Below are 19,960 nucleotides of genomic sequence, written 5' to 3'. Positions count from 1 at the left end.
TACAAGCAAATCACCCTGTAGAGAGTTCAGCTACAAACAAATCAATCTGTAGAGCGATCAACTAGAAACAAATCACCATGAAGAGAGGCCAGCTACAAAAAAATCACCCTGTAGAGAGTTCAGCTACAAACAGATCAACCTGTAGAGAGATCAGCTACAAACAAATCACCTACTGTAGAGAGATTAGCTACAAACAGATCAACCTGTACAGAGATCAGCTAGAAACAAATCACCATGTAGAGAGTTCAGCTACAAAAAATCACCCTGTAGAGAGATCAGCTAGAAACTAGACACAATGTAAGGAGTTCAGCTACAACCAAATCAACCTGCAGAGAGATCAGCTAGAAGGATCACCTTGTAGAGAGTTCAGTTACAAACAAATCACCCTGCAGATAGTTCATCTACAAACAAGTCACCCTCTAGAGAGATTGGCTAGAAGGATCACCTTGTAGAGAGTTCAGATATGAACAAATCACCTTGCAGATAGTTCAGCTACAAACAGGTAACCCTGTAGAGAGATCAGATAGAAACAAATCACCCTGTAGAGAGAATCCTGTAGAGAGTTCATCTACAAGCAAATCACCCTGTAGAGACTTCAGCTACATTTCAAGTCACCCAGTAGGAGATCAGCTGCAAACAAGTTATCTGTAGGGAATAATTGACATGTAATAAATATATGTATCATACAGTACAATAGTACTATGTAGTAGGGACAATGAAGGTGTGGGCGTGGTCCACGAAGAAAAATCTACCCAAATCATCTTCAGAAATCCTTCATGGCCATTTCACAGTATTGGTCAGGTATAAACAAGCCCAAATGTGTCTTTAGAACGACTCGAAACGTTTCTGACGAGGTGCTACGAATTTTTTTAAATATATTATTTTAGGAATTTTCTACTGCCTCACTGCCTTACTGATGTGTTCAGTCAAGCGTAGCGGAAAACTGGCTACAGCTACACTCTTGCTTCTTTGGCAGAAACGCTTCAAATTTTGTAGAGAAAAAACCTTTCACAATATTAAATACCTACGATGTTTGCGCTACTGTCTTACTGTTTTATCTTTGATCCTTCTTTATCGTGGCCATCTCTCATGGGTACGGCTTCCATCAAAGCACGCACACCACGGCTCCCCAACATATTGGAATAAACGTGTAGCATAATTGTAGCAAGCACTTGATTTTAATGTTGGGATACACCTCGGGATATGCTGCTACCTGTTCAACATCGCCACTACACGCTTAAAGATGTTATCTTTACGTGTTTGCTTTGGCTCGAAGGTGGTTTCTTTTCCGAGTTTAAAAACTGGTTGTATATGGTGCCTCTCTACAGACTCTATGGGTAACTTTCCCAGAGCACTTTTCAGGTGTACTACAACTGAAAAACACCATAGTAGGCCTCATAGGCTCACGTATCTCATCGTCTAGAAAGTGGGCGAGACCCGTACTTACGCGAACTAAAATTAAGAGCAGCCCTGAGGCTTTGTTGAGAGAATTAGTGGAAAATAATACTGTAGACACACTATAAAACAGTTGAAAAGATACTTCTGTGGGTAATGTGTTGTTTAAAACGGTTTGTTAAAAATCTGCATCCTTAGGAACGTTTAGCTGTGTATTTCGAGAATTGCAGAGGTGGGGGGGGGTTTGAATTACTAAATATGGTTATTCAATAAAATTTACAACAACAAAAAAGTACACAAACAAGTGCAAGAAAAAATTAGGAATTTTCCATATGAGTAGGGACTGCAGCAATAAAAAGCACTGAAACAAGCCGCTGAGATAAAGCACAACTGAATGATTGCATTTTAATCCCTACTTTAACCATACATCATAGCAGGTTTAAGTAGGGATTAAAATGCAATCATTCAGTTGTGCTTTGTCTCAGCGGTTTGTTTCAGTGCTTTTTATTGCTGCAATCCCTACTCATATGGAAAATTCCTAATTTATTCTTGCACTTGTTATATATATAATTTGTACATTTAGTGATGAAATCAGAATTAGTTTAAGAATTTTAATCTGCTTCATCTTTTTCTCCATCCTGTGGTAAAGATACAAGATAGGTTAAGAAGCCCCAAAGCCGGCCATAGGCTGGCTTTGGGGTATACAAATACAAAAAGAAGTGAAATTTAATTCAAAACAGCCAAGCTGTAAAAGTAGAGTGCGGCCCTCAAAAATGCTATGGTGAAAAAAGATGTGAAATCCAAGATGGCGGCCAAGAAATGGCTGTGATGGTATATAGGTTAATGGTAAAAATTTTAATAACGACAATTCAGGTGAATTTTGTGCCAAGACCAAGCGACACCAAATTCACCTGAATTGTCGTTATTAAAATTTTTACCATTAACCTACCATCACAGCCATTTCTTGGCCGCCACCTTGGATTTCACATCTTTTTTCACCATAGCCTTTTTGAAGGCTGCACTCTTTTTTTACAGCTTTGCTGTTTTGGATTAGTTATTAAGTACCACTTATTGACTTATATGTAGTCAAACTGAATAACATTATTAATATCATATAATATGAATAACATTTTACCTTTTTGCAGGTCATCGTTCTACTGCAGTATGAGTAACTTCACACATTTATATGTATCATAGAATTTTAATACAGAAATTATATATATTTCACTAGTGCAAATGCCTGTTATCCGTAGGCAATAACCCAGTAATAATTCAATTACTAGCATTGGTACCTGCCCTATGTGCAGGACCATTTCACATTTTTACATTAGCAAGCCTAATAATGTGAACATGGGATTAACTAAACAGCAGAGTTGTATGTAAGCTAAGCCAATGGTTATCAAGACATATGCAAATTATGTGGTGCTGTCCTATCATGCAGGCACTGTAATAACATGGTCAACAAGAGTATTAAAGCAGTAGCTATACTGCAGGTACACACTTCCTTGCTATAATTTAGGCATTGTATAGCATCACAAAGAATTGGAGTTACAAAAAGACGTCACTTGCTGTGCACTGGACAAACAGACAAACCAATTGGCCTGCCCTATACCTATATTCATGGTACCTGCCCTACATGCAGTACCATTTCACTTTAACCACACAGTAATATGAATCAGTGCTTTAGGAATAAAGCATTAAAGATCATGTCCTAAACTGAGTAGTATGCATGGTGATTATCATGAATGCCATCATGCAAGCCTAATAGTTAAAGTGATGTGAACATGGAGTTAACTAAATAGCAGAATTGCATGTAAGCTAAACCAATAATTATCAAGACATGTGCAAATTGTGCTATCCTATTATGCAGGCACTGTAATATTGTGGTCAACAGTATTTAAAAGCAGTTGTAGCTAACTGCAAGCAACTGAGGGTTTGAGCAAAATTAACTTAAAACACAAGTACACATCACAAAGAATTGGAGTTACGTATAAAGAAAAGGCACTTACTCTAATAGAACATACGGGACAATCACACAGACAAATGAACATGCATACCCGATTGGCTTGCCCATGCCTGCCCTATACCTATCAAATGTGCTACTGTAGACTATACTTTTCCAACAGTCCATATGTGCTGTAGCAATACCAGGATGTTATGAATTTACTATGAGAAAAAAGTTGAATTAGAAAAGTATGCACCAAAAACAGAAAGAAAGTTTTTGTTACTGGTGGGATTCGAACCCACACCCTACACAGCACAGTAACTGTATGGAGGTGCTTGAGTTGTTTATCGTGTGGTTAGCAATGGAATGCAGCTGAAATTTTCTCTACATCATGGCCTTCGACGTGCTGTAGCGGACGAAGGAACACACTTAGAAGCTTGCAGTAAACTTTTCAATGTAGCCAGATGGTGAATGTTTCATTTTGCGTGTGAATCGTGTCGATACATGCACAGATTGCTGAATAATTGTTGTCAATAGCTGACATATGAAAAGGTGTGTCACAAAAAGGTGGAACTGAAGGGAAAAAAGTTGTCATGGGCTGGAATCGAACCCTGGACCTTTGGGTTAACAGTTCTATGCGCCATAGATATACAGACAAGTGCCCGGAATTGGAATCATCTGGTTTTTCGTGCTGGATCATTGTTACCGGAATTAGCCTCACTTACCTTAGATATGGCATCACAGCAATTTCTATAATAGATAAAAAGTGAGGCATTAGTTCATTTTTAAGCCAATTAATTTTCCATTATACTCAGAAGTGTTGTTACGAAGCATTTGCCGGACCGTTTGGGACCAGTGTCTACCCGAGCGTTTAGCTATGCCATGACTCCAGCTAGCCGAGCCTACCCTAGTGATAGCCAGAATACCAGTCTGGTTTTGCAACAGTGCAACTCAGCGACACCTCGTAAGTCACAATGCCATTGCCATGCCTAGTTACTATTTATTTGAGTTCAGAGGTAGCAAGTAGCTAGCCTGTGTATAGGCATCAGTGACTTGCCTCATCATTTCTTTTTGTAGTCATGGTACAACTCTTGATTTTTGTACTGGAAACATTGGTACAGGACGAAGGCTTTAAGCTCAACACTTCATTAGCATCAGAAGCCAGAGCTATTGCAACTGATATGCTAATCTGGCTGAAAGTTCCAGACAACTGTCAAAGTGTCGACAAAGCTTGTCAACAAATCACTCTTATGTTGTGCAACTGCATACCACAAGAACAGAAGCCAAACCACTGAGAAGTTATGTGGAAAAGGTTTCATGCAGCAATCACCATGCACGGACAAGTTTAAGTCTGCATGGGAAAGGCTGATGCTGCAAGTAACACACAGAATAGCTACACTGATTTTCTACCAATACATTACTAAAGATATTTTTCAAGAAATACTCAAGCAATCGTTTACTACACAGCCACCCATGTATACTACTACTACTACTAAAAACCTGGACTTAGACCACATTGGAATGCAATGCATTATGGTATGTAGCTGGCTTGTTATAAGGCATCTGAAGAAAAAATTGACAGAGGCTTGCACCCTTTAAGAAAGCAGTTGTTGTGCCTAACTGAGCTTTGTGAAAAGAGTGGCATTGATGACAATATTGATGCAGAAGAAAACACTGTCAGAAACATCTCGTGATTCTGAAGAATGGATTAAAGCTATTGACAGAGGAAGGCTTATCCATGTAACTTGTAATACTTATAATTTTATTTATGCAGTAGAAAAGAGAACACGACAACACTTCTCTATGTCTCATGCAAGTACAATAGTACCAGGTTCTAAGATGGTTTTGTTGCAAGCAATCTTAACAGATGAAAACGTAAAAGATTGCTTTCAGACAATTTCTGAGAATGGGAGGATAATGAAGCCCAGATCTTGTGTGCAATTAATTGTCGAACAGTGGATCGCAATTCGTGGTTTTTCATTTGCAGCATGGATGGAAGCACATAAACAATCAAAGGAAACAACAATTCAAAAGTTGAAAGATCTTAGAAAAGAGCTTCTTCCCAAGAGTGTTTAAAGTTGAATGCCCCATGGAGCAGTAGCACATGAATATGATATTGTGATCTGTATATATATATATACCACTTTAGCGTGGGCGTTCAAAGGCGCCGCTTGGTGTTTAACTCGCATATTGCCCAGGCAATATCATGGGAAAGCGGTTTGCCAATGACTTTGATACCCAGCCAGTTCAAAGAATCGATGCGCTTTGACTCGTTATATTGAGCGACATAGAGCTTTGTATTGTGGGATTCATTTTTGTAGAGGTTGCTAAGCTTAGTACATAGGCTAAGATAGAGTAGTTGGTTGTTACTAAAGGATAATGAAGGCAGAAAATAATTGTTTGGGCGATTGTGGATGTGTATTTCTACCCACCGCGTATCAGCCTTTGAACAGACCACGGAACAGCAAAGCTACCACTGCTATGTTGAAATAGGTTAGTAACTTACAGTCCTAAGTATATACTTAACTTAATATAATAACTTACTTACTGTCCCAATAGCGAAGTTAGTTGGCTTAACTTAGTACAAAAATGATAACAATATAAACTCCATCCCACAATCGCAAGTTTTCTAACATTGCGTGTTGAAGCATAGTAACGTATTAATGACGTTTTAACGTATGGACAACGTTTTGATGGCTATTAGCCCACTCTATTAAAACCACAATCAATCTTCAGATGCAACTGTATAAAACAAATGGGATGAGTTCTCATTAGTTCTTTCACCTATTAGGTGAGTGCGCCCCAAGTGATCACTTGTACCATGGGTGCTTGGGATTTTGCTGACATATACACCCGCAGCCCTCGGGCTTTGGGTGTATATATCAGCAAAATCCCTCGCAGCCATGGTATAACTATTACATATAATATAACTGTTACAAATATGTAATGCTATTATACATACATAATGCATATTCAATCAGTATGGTATTTTTCACAAGTAAGTGGCATAAAAGTAACAATATGATTATACTTGATCATGAGTCAGTTGCATTGTCATTATTGTTTGGTAATTCTTTTTTGCTTTCTTTTTGGTAACACACTGCTATCAACAGTTAATTTGGCACAGTTTTCCCTACCTACAGTTTCTTCTTGGAACATGACGCAGACCATTGATGATTCTGAAAGCTTGTGTGTTATTTATGAATTTACTGGCATTTGGATTTTCATGCACTCTGCCTCTTTGACGCTGCCATGGCAACCAAAAAATTGTTCAAGTGCATCTTGACAAATTATCCTACTCAAAAATACTTTCAAAGAAAACAGGTTCAACAAAAGAGTGCACTAAAAACAATAGTTGATAGTAAATTAGTTGTCAAGTAGACACTATTTTTACCTGTTATATGTGTTCCAAAAATGGTTTCTCTGCTCAGTGTCATTCTGTTTCTTTCTGATTGACTATATTGGCCTTCTCGTCCTTTCACAGATGTCGACCATGCATCAAGGTATGGAAGAAACTCTTCTTTGATCCACTATTAAAAATATTATGATATACACATAATATTATATAGAATCATGCACACATGCAGTATGATGCAGCCTCTGTATATTTAATCTGAAGTCTTTGGATGATCTGTATGGGTCCTTGAATGAATTTTGGGAATGTTTTCCACTTTCATAGTCATTAACATTCAGGCAGTCAAAAAATCTATCAAACATCTGTGTAAACTTAACTGTCTCCTCCACTTCTTAACCTCCAGTGCGTTGGCAACTGTATTACTAAGTACCTGTGTATTAAATAGTATAGTAAGATAGAGCTGATAAATGTATAATATACCTGTGCAGCAAGGTCTACTCGCATACGTGAAAACAAGTTAAGATGGACAAGTTCATATTTGATCTTCGGCACTAGTGATAATCCTGGATTCTCTCCTCGCGCACCACTATCTCTTCTATACAAGTCTTCATTCTATTGTCTTACCATTGTTCTATATGATCATGAAGCATATGCATCACAATTTAATCAATAATGCACATACCCAAAGGCTTCTTGCCTTGGATTCCCAACAATTCCTGGTAGTTTTTATAAGGTGTGGTGGATCAAAAAGAATATCTCACGGCCATCATCTACATATGGATTATTAATATTGTAAGGAAGTGCATGTTGTGAAGAGGTGGTTGTTGCTGGAGTGCATCCCTGGTGAATCCTAAGTAAGCAACTGTTTTGGCTTGCACCATTGAATGTTGTAGCAACTACTTTCAAACCACGTCTTTCATTGCAAAAAACTGATTCCCAAAAGGGCTCATACATCTGATCTTTCAAATTTAGGCAAGGAAACTGAGCATAAGGATATTCTAGTTGAGTGAAAAGCCCTTTAACCATATTCACAAGCATGGTTTTTGCTAAAGATAGTTGATTACTACTGGTGTCTTCTACTTGCAAGCTACGTTTAAACTCCGAAAGTTGCTCGTTAATGTTACCAAGATTGGCAAAACTAATCAGAGCTCCAGTCTGTTTGTCATAGACTAAATCTTGTCAGATGTACAGTTCGTCCATTATAATTGTGACACACTTTTTCCACTCTGCTAAATTGTGCATATTAGTATTATTATTATTATTATTATTATTATTACTAGGACCGCGTCACATACAACCAAGTACATACACCAACGTGACAGCCCCCCGGTGAGGCTATTAGGTGGTGAATGCATTATCTCCAAATCAACTCAATATGTCACAGTAGTGACAGATATAACACAATAGTGGCATCGTAACTAAAGGCCACCAGTAGCTAAGTGCCAGTACATCATTGGTGTGGTAATGGCACAGTGATGTGTACAAAGTATATGTATACAAAACATACAGGAGAGAACTATACATTATTGCAGTATTGTTTCCAGCAATACATTATAGGCAACATCACCATGCAGATAAAAATTATTAGCCAATATACAGCAATGCATATCAACATCAACTAGAGCTAAGTAAGGTTCATCAGTGATGTAGCAATGGCACAGTGATGGGTGACACACTATAGTTATGCATACACAACTTTCAGGAGATAGCTACACAATGCTGTAGGCGTATGCAAGCCAGATGAACCAGATAAAGGAAGACAGCCAAGCCACTAGAGCCTAGTAGCTACGCCAGGTGAAGGCAAAAAAGATTAAGCACGTATTGAATTGCCTGACACCAACACAAAGAAAGTTCGCCATGCCAGCTGCACAAGACAAAATTGTTTACTTGTATTTTATATGTAACTGTAAGCTTATTGTAAAGAGCGTGGCATATGTCAGTTTAATGTTTTCTTGGATTGTTTATTTACGTGAATGAGTCCACTGGCAGCTGGCATGGAGACTTGAGATGTTACAAACATAAAAACTTACTTGTAATCTTCTTGTTTACACAAGTGGCTTCTGGCTCTCCTGCACGGGCATCACTAATCTTCTTCGCGCAATATGTAAGTAATTAAGCAAGGGTGTGGTATTGGGCGTTATATAGAATTACACGTAAGGTCAAGTCATCAGCACAAACAGGAGCGATGATTATACGTTTGTGCCTTCATTCACAGGCAAATCTATCCCCGGTTAGTTCATGTCTCTAGGCCTCGTAGTTTTCTCAAACATTAATTATTAATTATTTATTTATTTATGACGTAATTTTAACCGCGTTTCGTATTATTCTTAGTACTTGGTTGTATAATTAGCAACCCTCAAAGCTCTCTATCTGTTGTTGCAGAAAAACCAATGTGGGCTTCTGTATAATGTGTATAGTCTCTCAGTGTTCTTTGTGATGGTAATTTCAAGCATCCAGATTTCCTTAGCATTTCATAAGCACCACTGGATCGAGAGTGCAAATACTATGCCCACTTAATTATCATAGGGTGATGCCTTTAGGATAGATAGACAAGGCCTTAACTTGTTGTTCCCAAAAGAGGTATGGAAAGGATATGAATTGGAGACATGGTTTTGCAGTATATCCAGAATATTTGAATGTGTGTCTGAATTAACAACCTAAACAGCCATTTCCACCTCACTTTGTAGCTTGGTGGTGAGATGTTTTATTTTCCATTGGGTATTCTCATGTAGGGTGCTTTGTTGGCATAATATACTGATCAGGTCATCTCTATTCAGTTTGTTGAAAGGCGTATGACTGTTTGGATTCGTCTTATCATGCGCTGGTCTTGTGGTAAGGCAGCTTAGCTGTGTTATCATTGTCTTTCAGAACAATCTGCATGCTTCACAACGGCTGCTCAGTGAAGTGCTTAGCAAAAGGATCTGGCATTTGGCATGTCTGATTGTATTGGAACTGCAGTCTTCCTTAGCAATTGTGTCACATCCTACATGTAATCAAAAATATTATCATTTATGCAGTAAATATATGATGCATACATTCAGCATAAAATATATACTTGCCATGAATGTCCTTAAAAACTCCTTCATGTTCATTAAGTAGCACAAAAAACTTTTCATCGGGGTTTCCTGAGCATATCTTGCAGTTACTAAGAAGCTGCATCAAGTTCAAAACATCATGAGGTGTTTTCAGCTCATCCTGTGCTGGGGAAAGTACAGGACAACTCGCTGCATCAAGTTTTTTGCTTTGGAAATGAAGTGCCCATGTGAAACCTCCAAATATTTTAATGTAAAACTGATATACGGTAATGTATTGTGCATGATACTGCAATATGTGATCTCTTCATTGCCAACAGAAACATCATGCCAGCTTTTCTCCAGTGGCTATCTCTTAAGGCATTCATGGAGTTTCTTCAGCTTGTTGTGAGGTGTACAACTGTACAGTGATAATGGAACAGTTACTTTCAGACTTAAATCGCACTCAAGATCATAAGTGCTGTCTGTTGTATTGATGGAACTACATCATTAAGATATCTTTAGCTGAATGCTATTGGGAAATATACAGTATTCAAGCATGCATGTGAAGAAACTAAGGCACATTAGCCCCTACATACACTGATGTATGCACATAGCACAGCACAGCGAAGCCATGACATTTACTGAAACTCTTGTTTGGGTAACTTCTACCACTTGCTTAAAGCTTCTTTTGAAACTTTTCGCTTGATTTTCTTTGACTTAGAAGCATCTAAAAGTAGTGGTATCAGACTTTGTGTGAAAATTTGGCAGTAAGGATAATAATTTGTGGTTTTAGTATGGTATCCTAAATGGCGAGGACAGTTTTTCTACATCAGTTTTCTCTAGTATACTAGTGAGTTAGACCTCTGTATTTGTGCTAGCTTGTGTAATATATGTAGGCGTAGTGACCAGTAGAGTAAAGAAACGGCTTCTATTGCTGTAGTAAGTAATATTTACAATGTTTTCGCACTTTGCAATGCCAAGAAAATTATAATGGTTAATTACTCTTGTGTGTTGAAAGCTACCTAGTCTTCTCTTTTACTGGGCACTATAGTTGGTACGTGTTCACCTGAGCCCCCGCCAAATATAGTAATATCAAAGAAGTGAACATGTGTTCACTCCCAATGGTTTTGTACAGGAAAAAGCATGTTTTCATGTTGTAAACATGTTTGCGCACCTGAATCATCCATGCTAAATGTATGGGATATTTTTAAAGCCTCATAACTGACTTGTCCTTGCCTATATCAAAGCGTTTTTTTGATTAACAGTTCCGGCATTTAAAGGGCTTCACAGCGCTACTAAATGTTTGGGCAGCTGGCCCATGTAACGAGTGTTATTAATAATAAACGAGGGCTCAGGTGAATGCGAACAGACTATAGCTAGTTGCCTATACTAGCATACAGTGTTGTGATCACAGATCTGTAGGTGCTTCCTTCGTTGGAGTTTGATGCCAAGTGATTATTTCGAAGGCGCATTTTACCTGTGGTGTAAGTCGGCAAGTAAAGACCCCACTTCTCTGAACTTGCAGTCAGGAGTAGAGGGTACATTACTTCTTCAATTGCTATATGACTTGTGTCTGTGTGTAACCTGTAAGGTCTGTGTGCTAGAACTAAATTTAGGAGGGTATGCGAATTTTTGAAATTTCAATGATTTCCAGTATACCGCCATCTTCCGCTGCTACCTGATATTACCAGGGATACTACAGTTTGCTAAGCAGCTCAAATAGTTTCGTAATGTCTAAATATGCTCCTACAAGAAAAGTATCAATATGGATCTTTGTATGGTTTCTTAACCAGAAGAAGAAGACAGCTATTTAATTGAATATAAATAGGAATAGCAAAGCACAGAATGTAGATATTCATCAGAGCACATCTCACCCGTGAGTTTGTTTTTGTAGCATAGAAAGGTGGCTGTGTGCTGCTTCGCTTGGCTTCTAGCCTTGCGACTGTGATCACACAGTGAGGTGGGCAGATCAAAGTGCAGGTTTTGATAATTTAAGAAAAATTCTATATAGATGCCTGGATGTGTTTTCTTGTTTGTTTTTTTTTTAACGCTGCATTTGATATTGAATGGAGTAAGACTATTCTGTAAAGGTGATTTTTGTCACATATGATTTTTCAATGATGGTTTTTAAACATGGAATTTTTAGTGCTGTGTCACTTTAGAGGAATTAAAACCTACTAAACAGTATTATCATGTTGTTTGATTAGTCATAGCTGATATTATTCACTATAGATTTATGAATACTACTGCTCATTCTCAGATAGTGCATGTACTTTTGTTTCGTAATCAATGTACTAATGTAGTATGGTATTGAGCAGTTTACTTACATCCTTTGTTTCACAATTAATTTAATGCATATGTAAGCATTGTTAGATGCACACATGCAAGCCTGAATTCCTAAAAGTACAGTAGGATCCATTAAAAAGTTTACACTTTGTTTGGTTTAGCAGTAGTTAAACCATAGTTTAATGGAACTATCTTTTTGACAAAGCCACAGATATGCAGTAAATTGTACATCATGAATTGTTAAAACTATTGTTTTAAGTGATTTGTTAAAATGATTGGTTTAACAATACAGATTGTTAAAAAAATTGTTTTAACTTATTGTTTTAACAATAAGATTTGTTAAAACTATTGTTTTAACAATTATAAAAGTTAAAATAGTTCATATCATTATTAGCAAACACAGACAAATTACATAAGTATTTTGTTAAAATTGACAGTGTTTCCCTATTGTTTTAACTATTGTTAAAACCAAACAGAGTGTAGACTTTTTAATGACCCTTACTGTACTTCAATATCGCATTTTTCCTCATTGGTACCAGTCTGATATTGATATATGCACAAACTACTGCTGAAATGTGCATTAAATGATCTGATTACTGGTGCAACACTGATCCTAGCTTAATACCTATTGTTTAGTGCATATTGTGCCTTAACACTGTACAGTAAAGAACTGTACCACTACACATTTCAGCATTTATTTATAAGTAGTTATGTAGTGGAAAATGTGCATAAAGCTTAATGATATATTTATTTAATATAACACATTTAGATGTTCAGGAGATCTCACAAAGATTCATCATCGATCGTTAGACCTTCAGTTGGCAGACCTCGGTAATTTTTTGCTATGTATTTACCTTAGTTAGTTATGAGTATATTGTAATTAGTGATGCCACGATATACCATATATAACGATAAATCATGACAGAAACATTTAAGTGTCAACTTTGTCACATCATTGTTGTATAAGTATAATAGATTGACTGAAGAGAATCAGTCTTGTGTAACATTAACATTTTAAATTCATTAATATATCATGACTATAAGTCCCATGTTATTGTGATTATCGTGATATTAAAATTTTCATATCGTGGCATCACTACTTGTAATTATGATTTTGTAAGTAGACTTAATGTTGATTTTGGTATTTAGCCACTGAAATTTTACAAGTTTTTAACCAGGCGTACACCCACAGCTAACTGAAACCTGGCTGTGGACATGCACCTGGTTTCCTGAATTTGGTTGGGGAAAACCATGTGTCTGCCTGTCTGTCCACACACCTCATGAGCAAACTATCTTTGAGCTACAGTAAATCATTCAATGAATGAAGAAAAGCTGCTTATGTAGTGTTGAGATTTAGCTTTCTTTTAGTTTATAGTCATACTTACTTGAGTGGGTGTGTGCCCATTACTGAAATTACTTAATGGGGAGCTTGGCTATGTACTGTATAATTCTACAGTTTAGAAGATACTTCTGTGCAATTAATTTGTGATTTAAGCAATGTGTTCAAGATGAGCTGTCGTTAGCAATGCAGGGTAACACAATTATACATATGAGGTACTAAAACATGTTCAACATTTATTAACTAAATAATTTGCGTGTATTGTTGCAAAACAAGCTAAAATAATTAATGGCATACTGTGTGTTAACAAGCTAAAATAATTAATGGCATACTGTGTGTTATTTTCTAAAAGTTGTAAGTAGGGGATTAATTCAAGGGATAATATTAACTGGACACCAGGATTGTACAGTCTCAACTTGTTGCTTTGTCCTACATAATTATATGCAATGAAAATCATCATATTTAATTTGCTGTGCTTTCAGTAGAAATAAGTACTGTTGCCTTGCAATTACTATAGTCGCTGTTGCAGAAAATTTTGTTACGACTAGTTGTCTGTTTAAGGTACAAGCAAATTAAAGCAAGTTTCCATGGCTGTGTGAAGCTGTTTACAGAGGATTAATGGATATCAGGTGGTTACTAATGTGTGGGAAGGCACCTTCATCCATATTGAACAATGGAAATTCTTATCAAGCTTTAGTGCTGAGTAGAGGTGGGCGATATCAAAATTTTCACAAGACGATCGATAGCTAAAAAATATCACGATAATGATATGTATCACGATAGTATCTAAATTAGAGGTGTACCGATATACTGATACATATCGTATCGGTGGCCGATTTAGACATTTCTACTATATCGGCTCCAACCAATATTGCTACTAAAAACCGATACGATACACCGATATACAACTGAACTACCTTTAGGACTGTCCAATGATCAAGCTACATTATAAACCCTATTATTTAGCTAGCAAGGGCAGGAAACAGTAGTTATCTTCCTTGTCTAAAAGCAGCACGCTATGCGAAGCCATCTAAGTGCATGGATAATTACTGTTTTGTTGTCACAAAGCTTACCAATCATACAACAAACACTCATAGTGGTGGGCCTGGGGAAACAGCAAAAAGATGAATCAAGAACACAGCATAAAACAACCAGCCATCTCTACAAGCCATTAAAATGCGGAGTAATCCGGAGTAATCTTGGCAGGGGCATGTATTAAAATATTTGTGGGTGCCTTATAATCTGAGCTGTCAATAGAGGCCACACCACCATGGGTAACCAAGCATAGCCAATAATCTTAAGACTGTCTTCAGTAGTTTCTTCAGTAGCTAAAATGAAGTTAAATATGGCATATGTGGTTCCTCAAATATAAATAGCTACACTTAGTTATATCGGTATATCGTATCGGTATCGTATCGGTTTCAAAATGATTAATCCATATCGTATCGGTATCGGATCGGTTTAGTTTTCTTATATCGGTACACCTCTAATCTAAATGACAGATCAGTAGTTAGCTGCTTGTACAATTGAGAATTTTGTAAACAAACTTGCTAATTTATACATTGTTTACACCTAATCATTGCTCCTTTCTTGTGAAAAGACAAGAATATGGTTCACGAATAGAACTACTTAGTAGTCATTTAGAAGTGTTACATCCATCATGATAGTGTAGAGGCTAAATATCACGATACTATTTGAAAAAATATCTCGATACTCGATATTTTTTTACTATTGCCCAGCTCTAGTGCTGAGTAGGGCTAACACGAATATTGAGATTTATCTTCGAACATTCACTAATATAATGTTCAAACATTCGAAGCTTCAGTGTTAGCTTTCTTTTAATAACGCCTTGATGGCGAGATGTCAATGATTAAGTAGAGGTTAAATGCAGAGAAGATCACAGATCCTGACTGCTGGCGCATGCCTAGACTGCATGTTACTGGGGATCAAGTCACTACTGGGTCTGGGATTTTTTTCCTGCATTCTTCAACGTTTCAGTTACGTGTTTCAGACTCCCTGTATTGACAGGCTTTAGCCTTCTCTCAGGTCCCTAGTGGGATAGCATTTAATAAGTTACAGGTTTTCTTGTATTTATGCACATCCTTCTTAAGTTTTAACTTTTTAATAAGTCTGTAAGCGTTTGGAAAGTACATAGCAGCATTACTGAATGACACGATCGATCAATTGCATATGGGCATGTCCGCTATACTGCAATCATGCATAGATAAACTCCAAGCAATGGCTAAAAGGACGTTTTCCATGCATTATCTATCACTTTATAAGGTGTTTTTAAGGCTGCAACTATGGTAGCAAGCTGAACTGCAATGGTTTAAAAGTGGGTGTGGCACACGAAGATCAATCACAAAGAGAGATCATGCAAGAGGAATAAGCAGCTGCAATAAAGATAATGACTTTATTTGTAATTCTTTCATAAACTATGAGTGCATTACGAAGCTTCGAAGGATATTTTATAATTCTAAGTTTACTTAACCTTCGAACCCACGAAAAATTCAAAGCTTCTTTCCAGCCCTAGTGCTGAGAACAACTAATTGTGTTAGTAAAATTCCAGCTGCTTTGTGAAATATGCAGTAAACAAAGAACATTTTCAGATACGTACTCATAACAAGGGCCATTTCCGTATTTACTACAAACTTATAAGTGATTCTTTTCATATATAAAGCCAAGAGATATTATGCATAACTTAGATTAATTTTCGAACTGCAAGCTTATCAAGACACACAATAGTGTGTCATGCGGCCCAAGAAGCCAGTGCTCCACACCGTGGGTATATTGACAGGAAGAAAGAAAATGTAATTTTCACACCTTTGTTTCTCGGTGATACCTTATCCAATTGGAACCAAATTTGCTGCAGAGTTGCCCGTCAGCTAGGAGAGTCAACATTCCAAATTTGAAGGAAATCGCTCAAGCCATTTCCGAGTTACAAGCAGCCAAAGTTTCGGTTTTTTTTTCTTTGTTTTGTTTTTTTCTTTTCGTGTCTTCGCGCACTTGCAAAAATTGCTATAAAACACAGACAGGTACTCCGATCGCCTTGAAATTTGAGACACAGAAAAGCAGTCCAAAGGCGAAACCTAGTATTAAATTTGGTGCAAATGCGATAAACGGTTAAGGATTTATGACCAATTATTCGTGCAAAACAAGATCGATTTGTTGACATGCCTACAGGGTAGACTGCTTCATGGAATGAGTTGAAAATCATGTTGTGTATAGATCAACCATTGTAGGAATACTTTAGGTGGTTTGAAAGTAATCGAAATAAAGGTCATGGAGATATGACATGAAACCGAAGGTGTGTAACAATTGCACGATCGAGATTCGTGAATAAAATACCAATAATTTTCACGCTTACCAGTTAGAGCAGTGAGCTGAAAATGGGTGTGTAGCTGGAATAGTCATCTTAGAATGTCCTTGCAGTAGTACAGAACAATCGGATTACAGAACAATCGGATTACAAACCACTGAGTTATCATTCGAAAGCCAACTCCATGTAACAAATGCGAGATCGAGATACTCTGATAGAACACTCACCCTAATAGAGCATTCATCTAGTTCATGATTTACTCCATTACAGATTTCTATTACATTGTAAGTTATGCTGCAGAGGAGTTCAGCAGCAACCAGTTAATATTGTAGACAGTTCAGCTACAAGCAAGTCACCCTGTAGAGAGTTCAGCTACAAATATATCACTGTACAATTATTACAAGTCACACTGAAGAGAGTTCAGCTATCAACAAGTCATGCATCCTGTAGAGAGTTTAGCTACAACAATTCACCCTGTAGAGAAATCAATTCTGCTATGAACAAGTCTTCATGCAGAGAGTTTAGCAACCAAAATCCACCCTGTAAAGAATTCAATTTTACTAATTATAACAAGTTACTCTTTAGAGAGATCAGCTAGAAACAAGAGTGAGCTCAGCTAGAAAACGTCACCTTGTAGAGAGTTCAGCTACAAACAAATCACCCTGCAGAGAGTTCAGCTACAAACAAGCCACACTGTAGAGAGATCAGCTAGAAGAAGCCACCTTGTAGAGGGTTTAGCTGTGCACTAATCACCCTGTAGAGAGTTCAGCTAGAAACAAATCACCCTGTAGAGTGTTCAACTACAAAAACCATCTTGTAGAGAGTTCAGCTAAAAACAAATTATCCTGTAGAGAGTTCAGTTTCAAACAAATCACCCTGCAGAGAGTTCGGCTACAAAAAAATCACCCTGTAGAGTGTTCAGCTACAAACAAACCACCTTGTATAGAGTTCAAATAGACACAAGTCACCCTGTAGAGAGTTCAGCTACAACTAAATCACCCTGTAGAGAGTTCAGCTGTGAACAAATCACTCTAGAAGGAGTTCAGCTTGAAACAAGTCATCCAGTAGAGAGATCAGCTAGAACCCTGTAAAGCAATCAGCTAGAAGAAATCACCTTGCAGAGAGTTTAGCTACAAAGAAACCATCCTGTTAAGAGTTCAGCTACAAACAAATCACCCTGTAGAGAGATCATCTAGAAGAAATTACTTTGCAGAGAGTTCAGCTACAAAGAAACCATCCTGTAGAGAGTTCAGCTACAAACAAATCACCCTGTAGAGAGTTCCGCTACAAACAAATCACTCTGCAGAGAGTTCGGCTACAAAGAAACCATCATGTAGAGAGTTCAGCAGCAAAAAAATCACCCTGATGAGAATTCAGCTACAAACAAATCATCCTGTAGAGAGATCAGCTAGAAGAAGTTACCTTGTAGAGAGTTCAGCTACAAAGAAACCATCATGTAGAGAGATCAGTTGCAAACAAAATCACCCAGTAGAAAGTTCAGCTACGAATAGATAACCTTGTAGAGAGTTCAGTAGAAGAAGTCACCTTGAGTTCAGCTACAAAGAAACCACCATATAGAGAGTTCAGCTGCAAACAAATCACCCTGTAGAGAGTTCAGCTAGAAACAAATCATCCTATAGAGAGATCAGCTACAAACAAGTCACCCTGTAGAGAGATCAGCTAGAAGAAGTTACCTTGTAGAGAGTTCAGCTACAAAGAAATCACCATGTAGACAGTTCAGCTGCAAACAAATCACCTGTAGAGAGTTCAACCACAAACAAGTTACCCTATAGAGAGATCAGCTAGAAACAAATCATCTTGTAGAGAGTTCAGCTACAAACAAATCACCCTGTGGAGAGTTCAATTACAAACAGATAACCCTGTAGAGAGTTCAGCTACAAACAAGTCACCCTATAGAGAGATCGGCTAGAAACAAGTCATCCAGAGATCAGCTAGAAATTATTCATCCTGTAGAGAGATCAGCTTGAAGGATTACCTTGTAGAGAGTTTAACTACAAACAAATCACCCTGCAGATAGTTCAACTACCAAAAGTCACCCTGTAGAGAGATTAGCTAGCAGAAATTACCTTGTAGAGAGTTCAGCTACAAAGAAACCGTCATGTAGAGAGTTCAGCTGCAAACAAATCACCTTGTAGAGAGTTCAGCTATGAAAAGATCACCCTGTAGAGAGTTCAGCTAGAAGAAGTCACCTAGTAGAGAGTTCAACTACAAAGAAACCACCATGTAGAGAGTTCAGCTGCAAACAAATCACCCTGAAGAGAATTCGGCTACAAAGAAACTACAAACAAGTCACTCTGTAGAGAGTTCAGCTACTGTGTAAACAAGTTACCCTGTATAGAGATTGGCTAGAAAAAAGGAAAGATCAGCTAGAAACAAGTCACCCTGTAGAGAGATCAGCTAGAAACAAATCACCAATAGTGAGCATCTACAAGTAAATCATCCTGTAGATAGTTCAGCTACATTTCAAGTCACCCAGTAGAGAGATCAGCTGCAAACAAGTTATCCGTAGGGAATAATAAATAATTTATATATATATATAATTTGTACTGTACATTTACTGATAAGTTAAAGTATTTAAAATCTTCTTCATTTTTTCTTCTTCCTGTGGTAACTGTGGTAAAGAAAAAAGATCGGTTAATAAAGCTCCAAAGCCAGCCTATGGTTGGGATATACAAATACAAAAGAAGTGAAATAAAGCGGCACAAAATTCACCTGAATTGTCGTTATTAAATTTTTTATCATTAACCTACCATCACAGCCATTTCTTGGCCGCCACCTTAGATTTCACATCTTTTTTCACCATAGCCTTTTTTGAGGGCCTCACTCTTTTTTTTACAGCTTGGCTGTTTTGGACTAGATTATATTTACACAACAATAAAGCTAACCTTATATAAACAAGTGTAAGGAATTTTAATATCAATTAGGGACCATAGAAAAAGAAAGTAGGGAAACAAGGGAGGTCGCCTATACCTGCAGATATACTAGTGAACATTTAATCCCTATTGAATTCAGTCTTGGTCTTTTTTTCTATGATTCCTAATCGAACTTAAAATTCCTAATTTTCCTTACACTTGTTTGTTTACTTTTTTTATAACATTGTTATGACTGGTGAACCCACACATACCTTATCAAAAGAATGCATGCAGAATTAATGTTTTTGTCAGAACGTGCACCCCAGCTATCAAATACTGCTTCGAAAGTGCAGTGGCCATTACACTTCGCTTTCAGCTATGTTCAGCCCGTTACACAATGCTACAAGTGAAAAACAGTAGAAGTGCTTCTGCAA

General features: G+C 37.4%; 1 protein-coding gene across 2 annotated transcripts in view; it reads left to right on the top strand.

The window, feature by feature from the left end:
* Window positions 1-19,960, top strand: part of LOC136240029 (uncharacterized) — a 96,975-nt gene that overhangs the window by 31,830 nt on the left and 45,185 nt on the right. For both annotated transcript variants that reach the window (XM_066030827.1, XM_066030828.1), the window contains exon 5: window positions 12,765-12,826. In XM_066030827.1, the coding sequence (XP_065886899.1) occupies window positions 12,765-12,826 (62 nt within the window). The remainder of the gene's footprint in view (window positions 1-12,764; window positions 12,827-19,960) is intronic.

Source organism: Dysidea avara, chromosome 12 (genome assembly GCF_963678975.1).
Source record: "Dysidea avara chromosome 12, odDysAvar1.4, whole genome shotgun sequence".
Classification (NCBI taxonomy): Eukaryota; Metazoa; Porifera; class Demospongiae; order Dictyoceratida; family Dysideidae; genus Dysidea; species Dysidea avara.
Note: the sequence above shows the minus strand (reverse complement) of the source record. Positions and strands in the feature narration are given on the sequence as shown.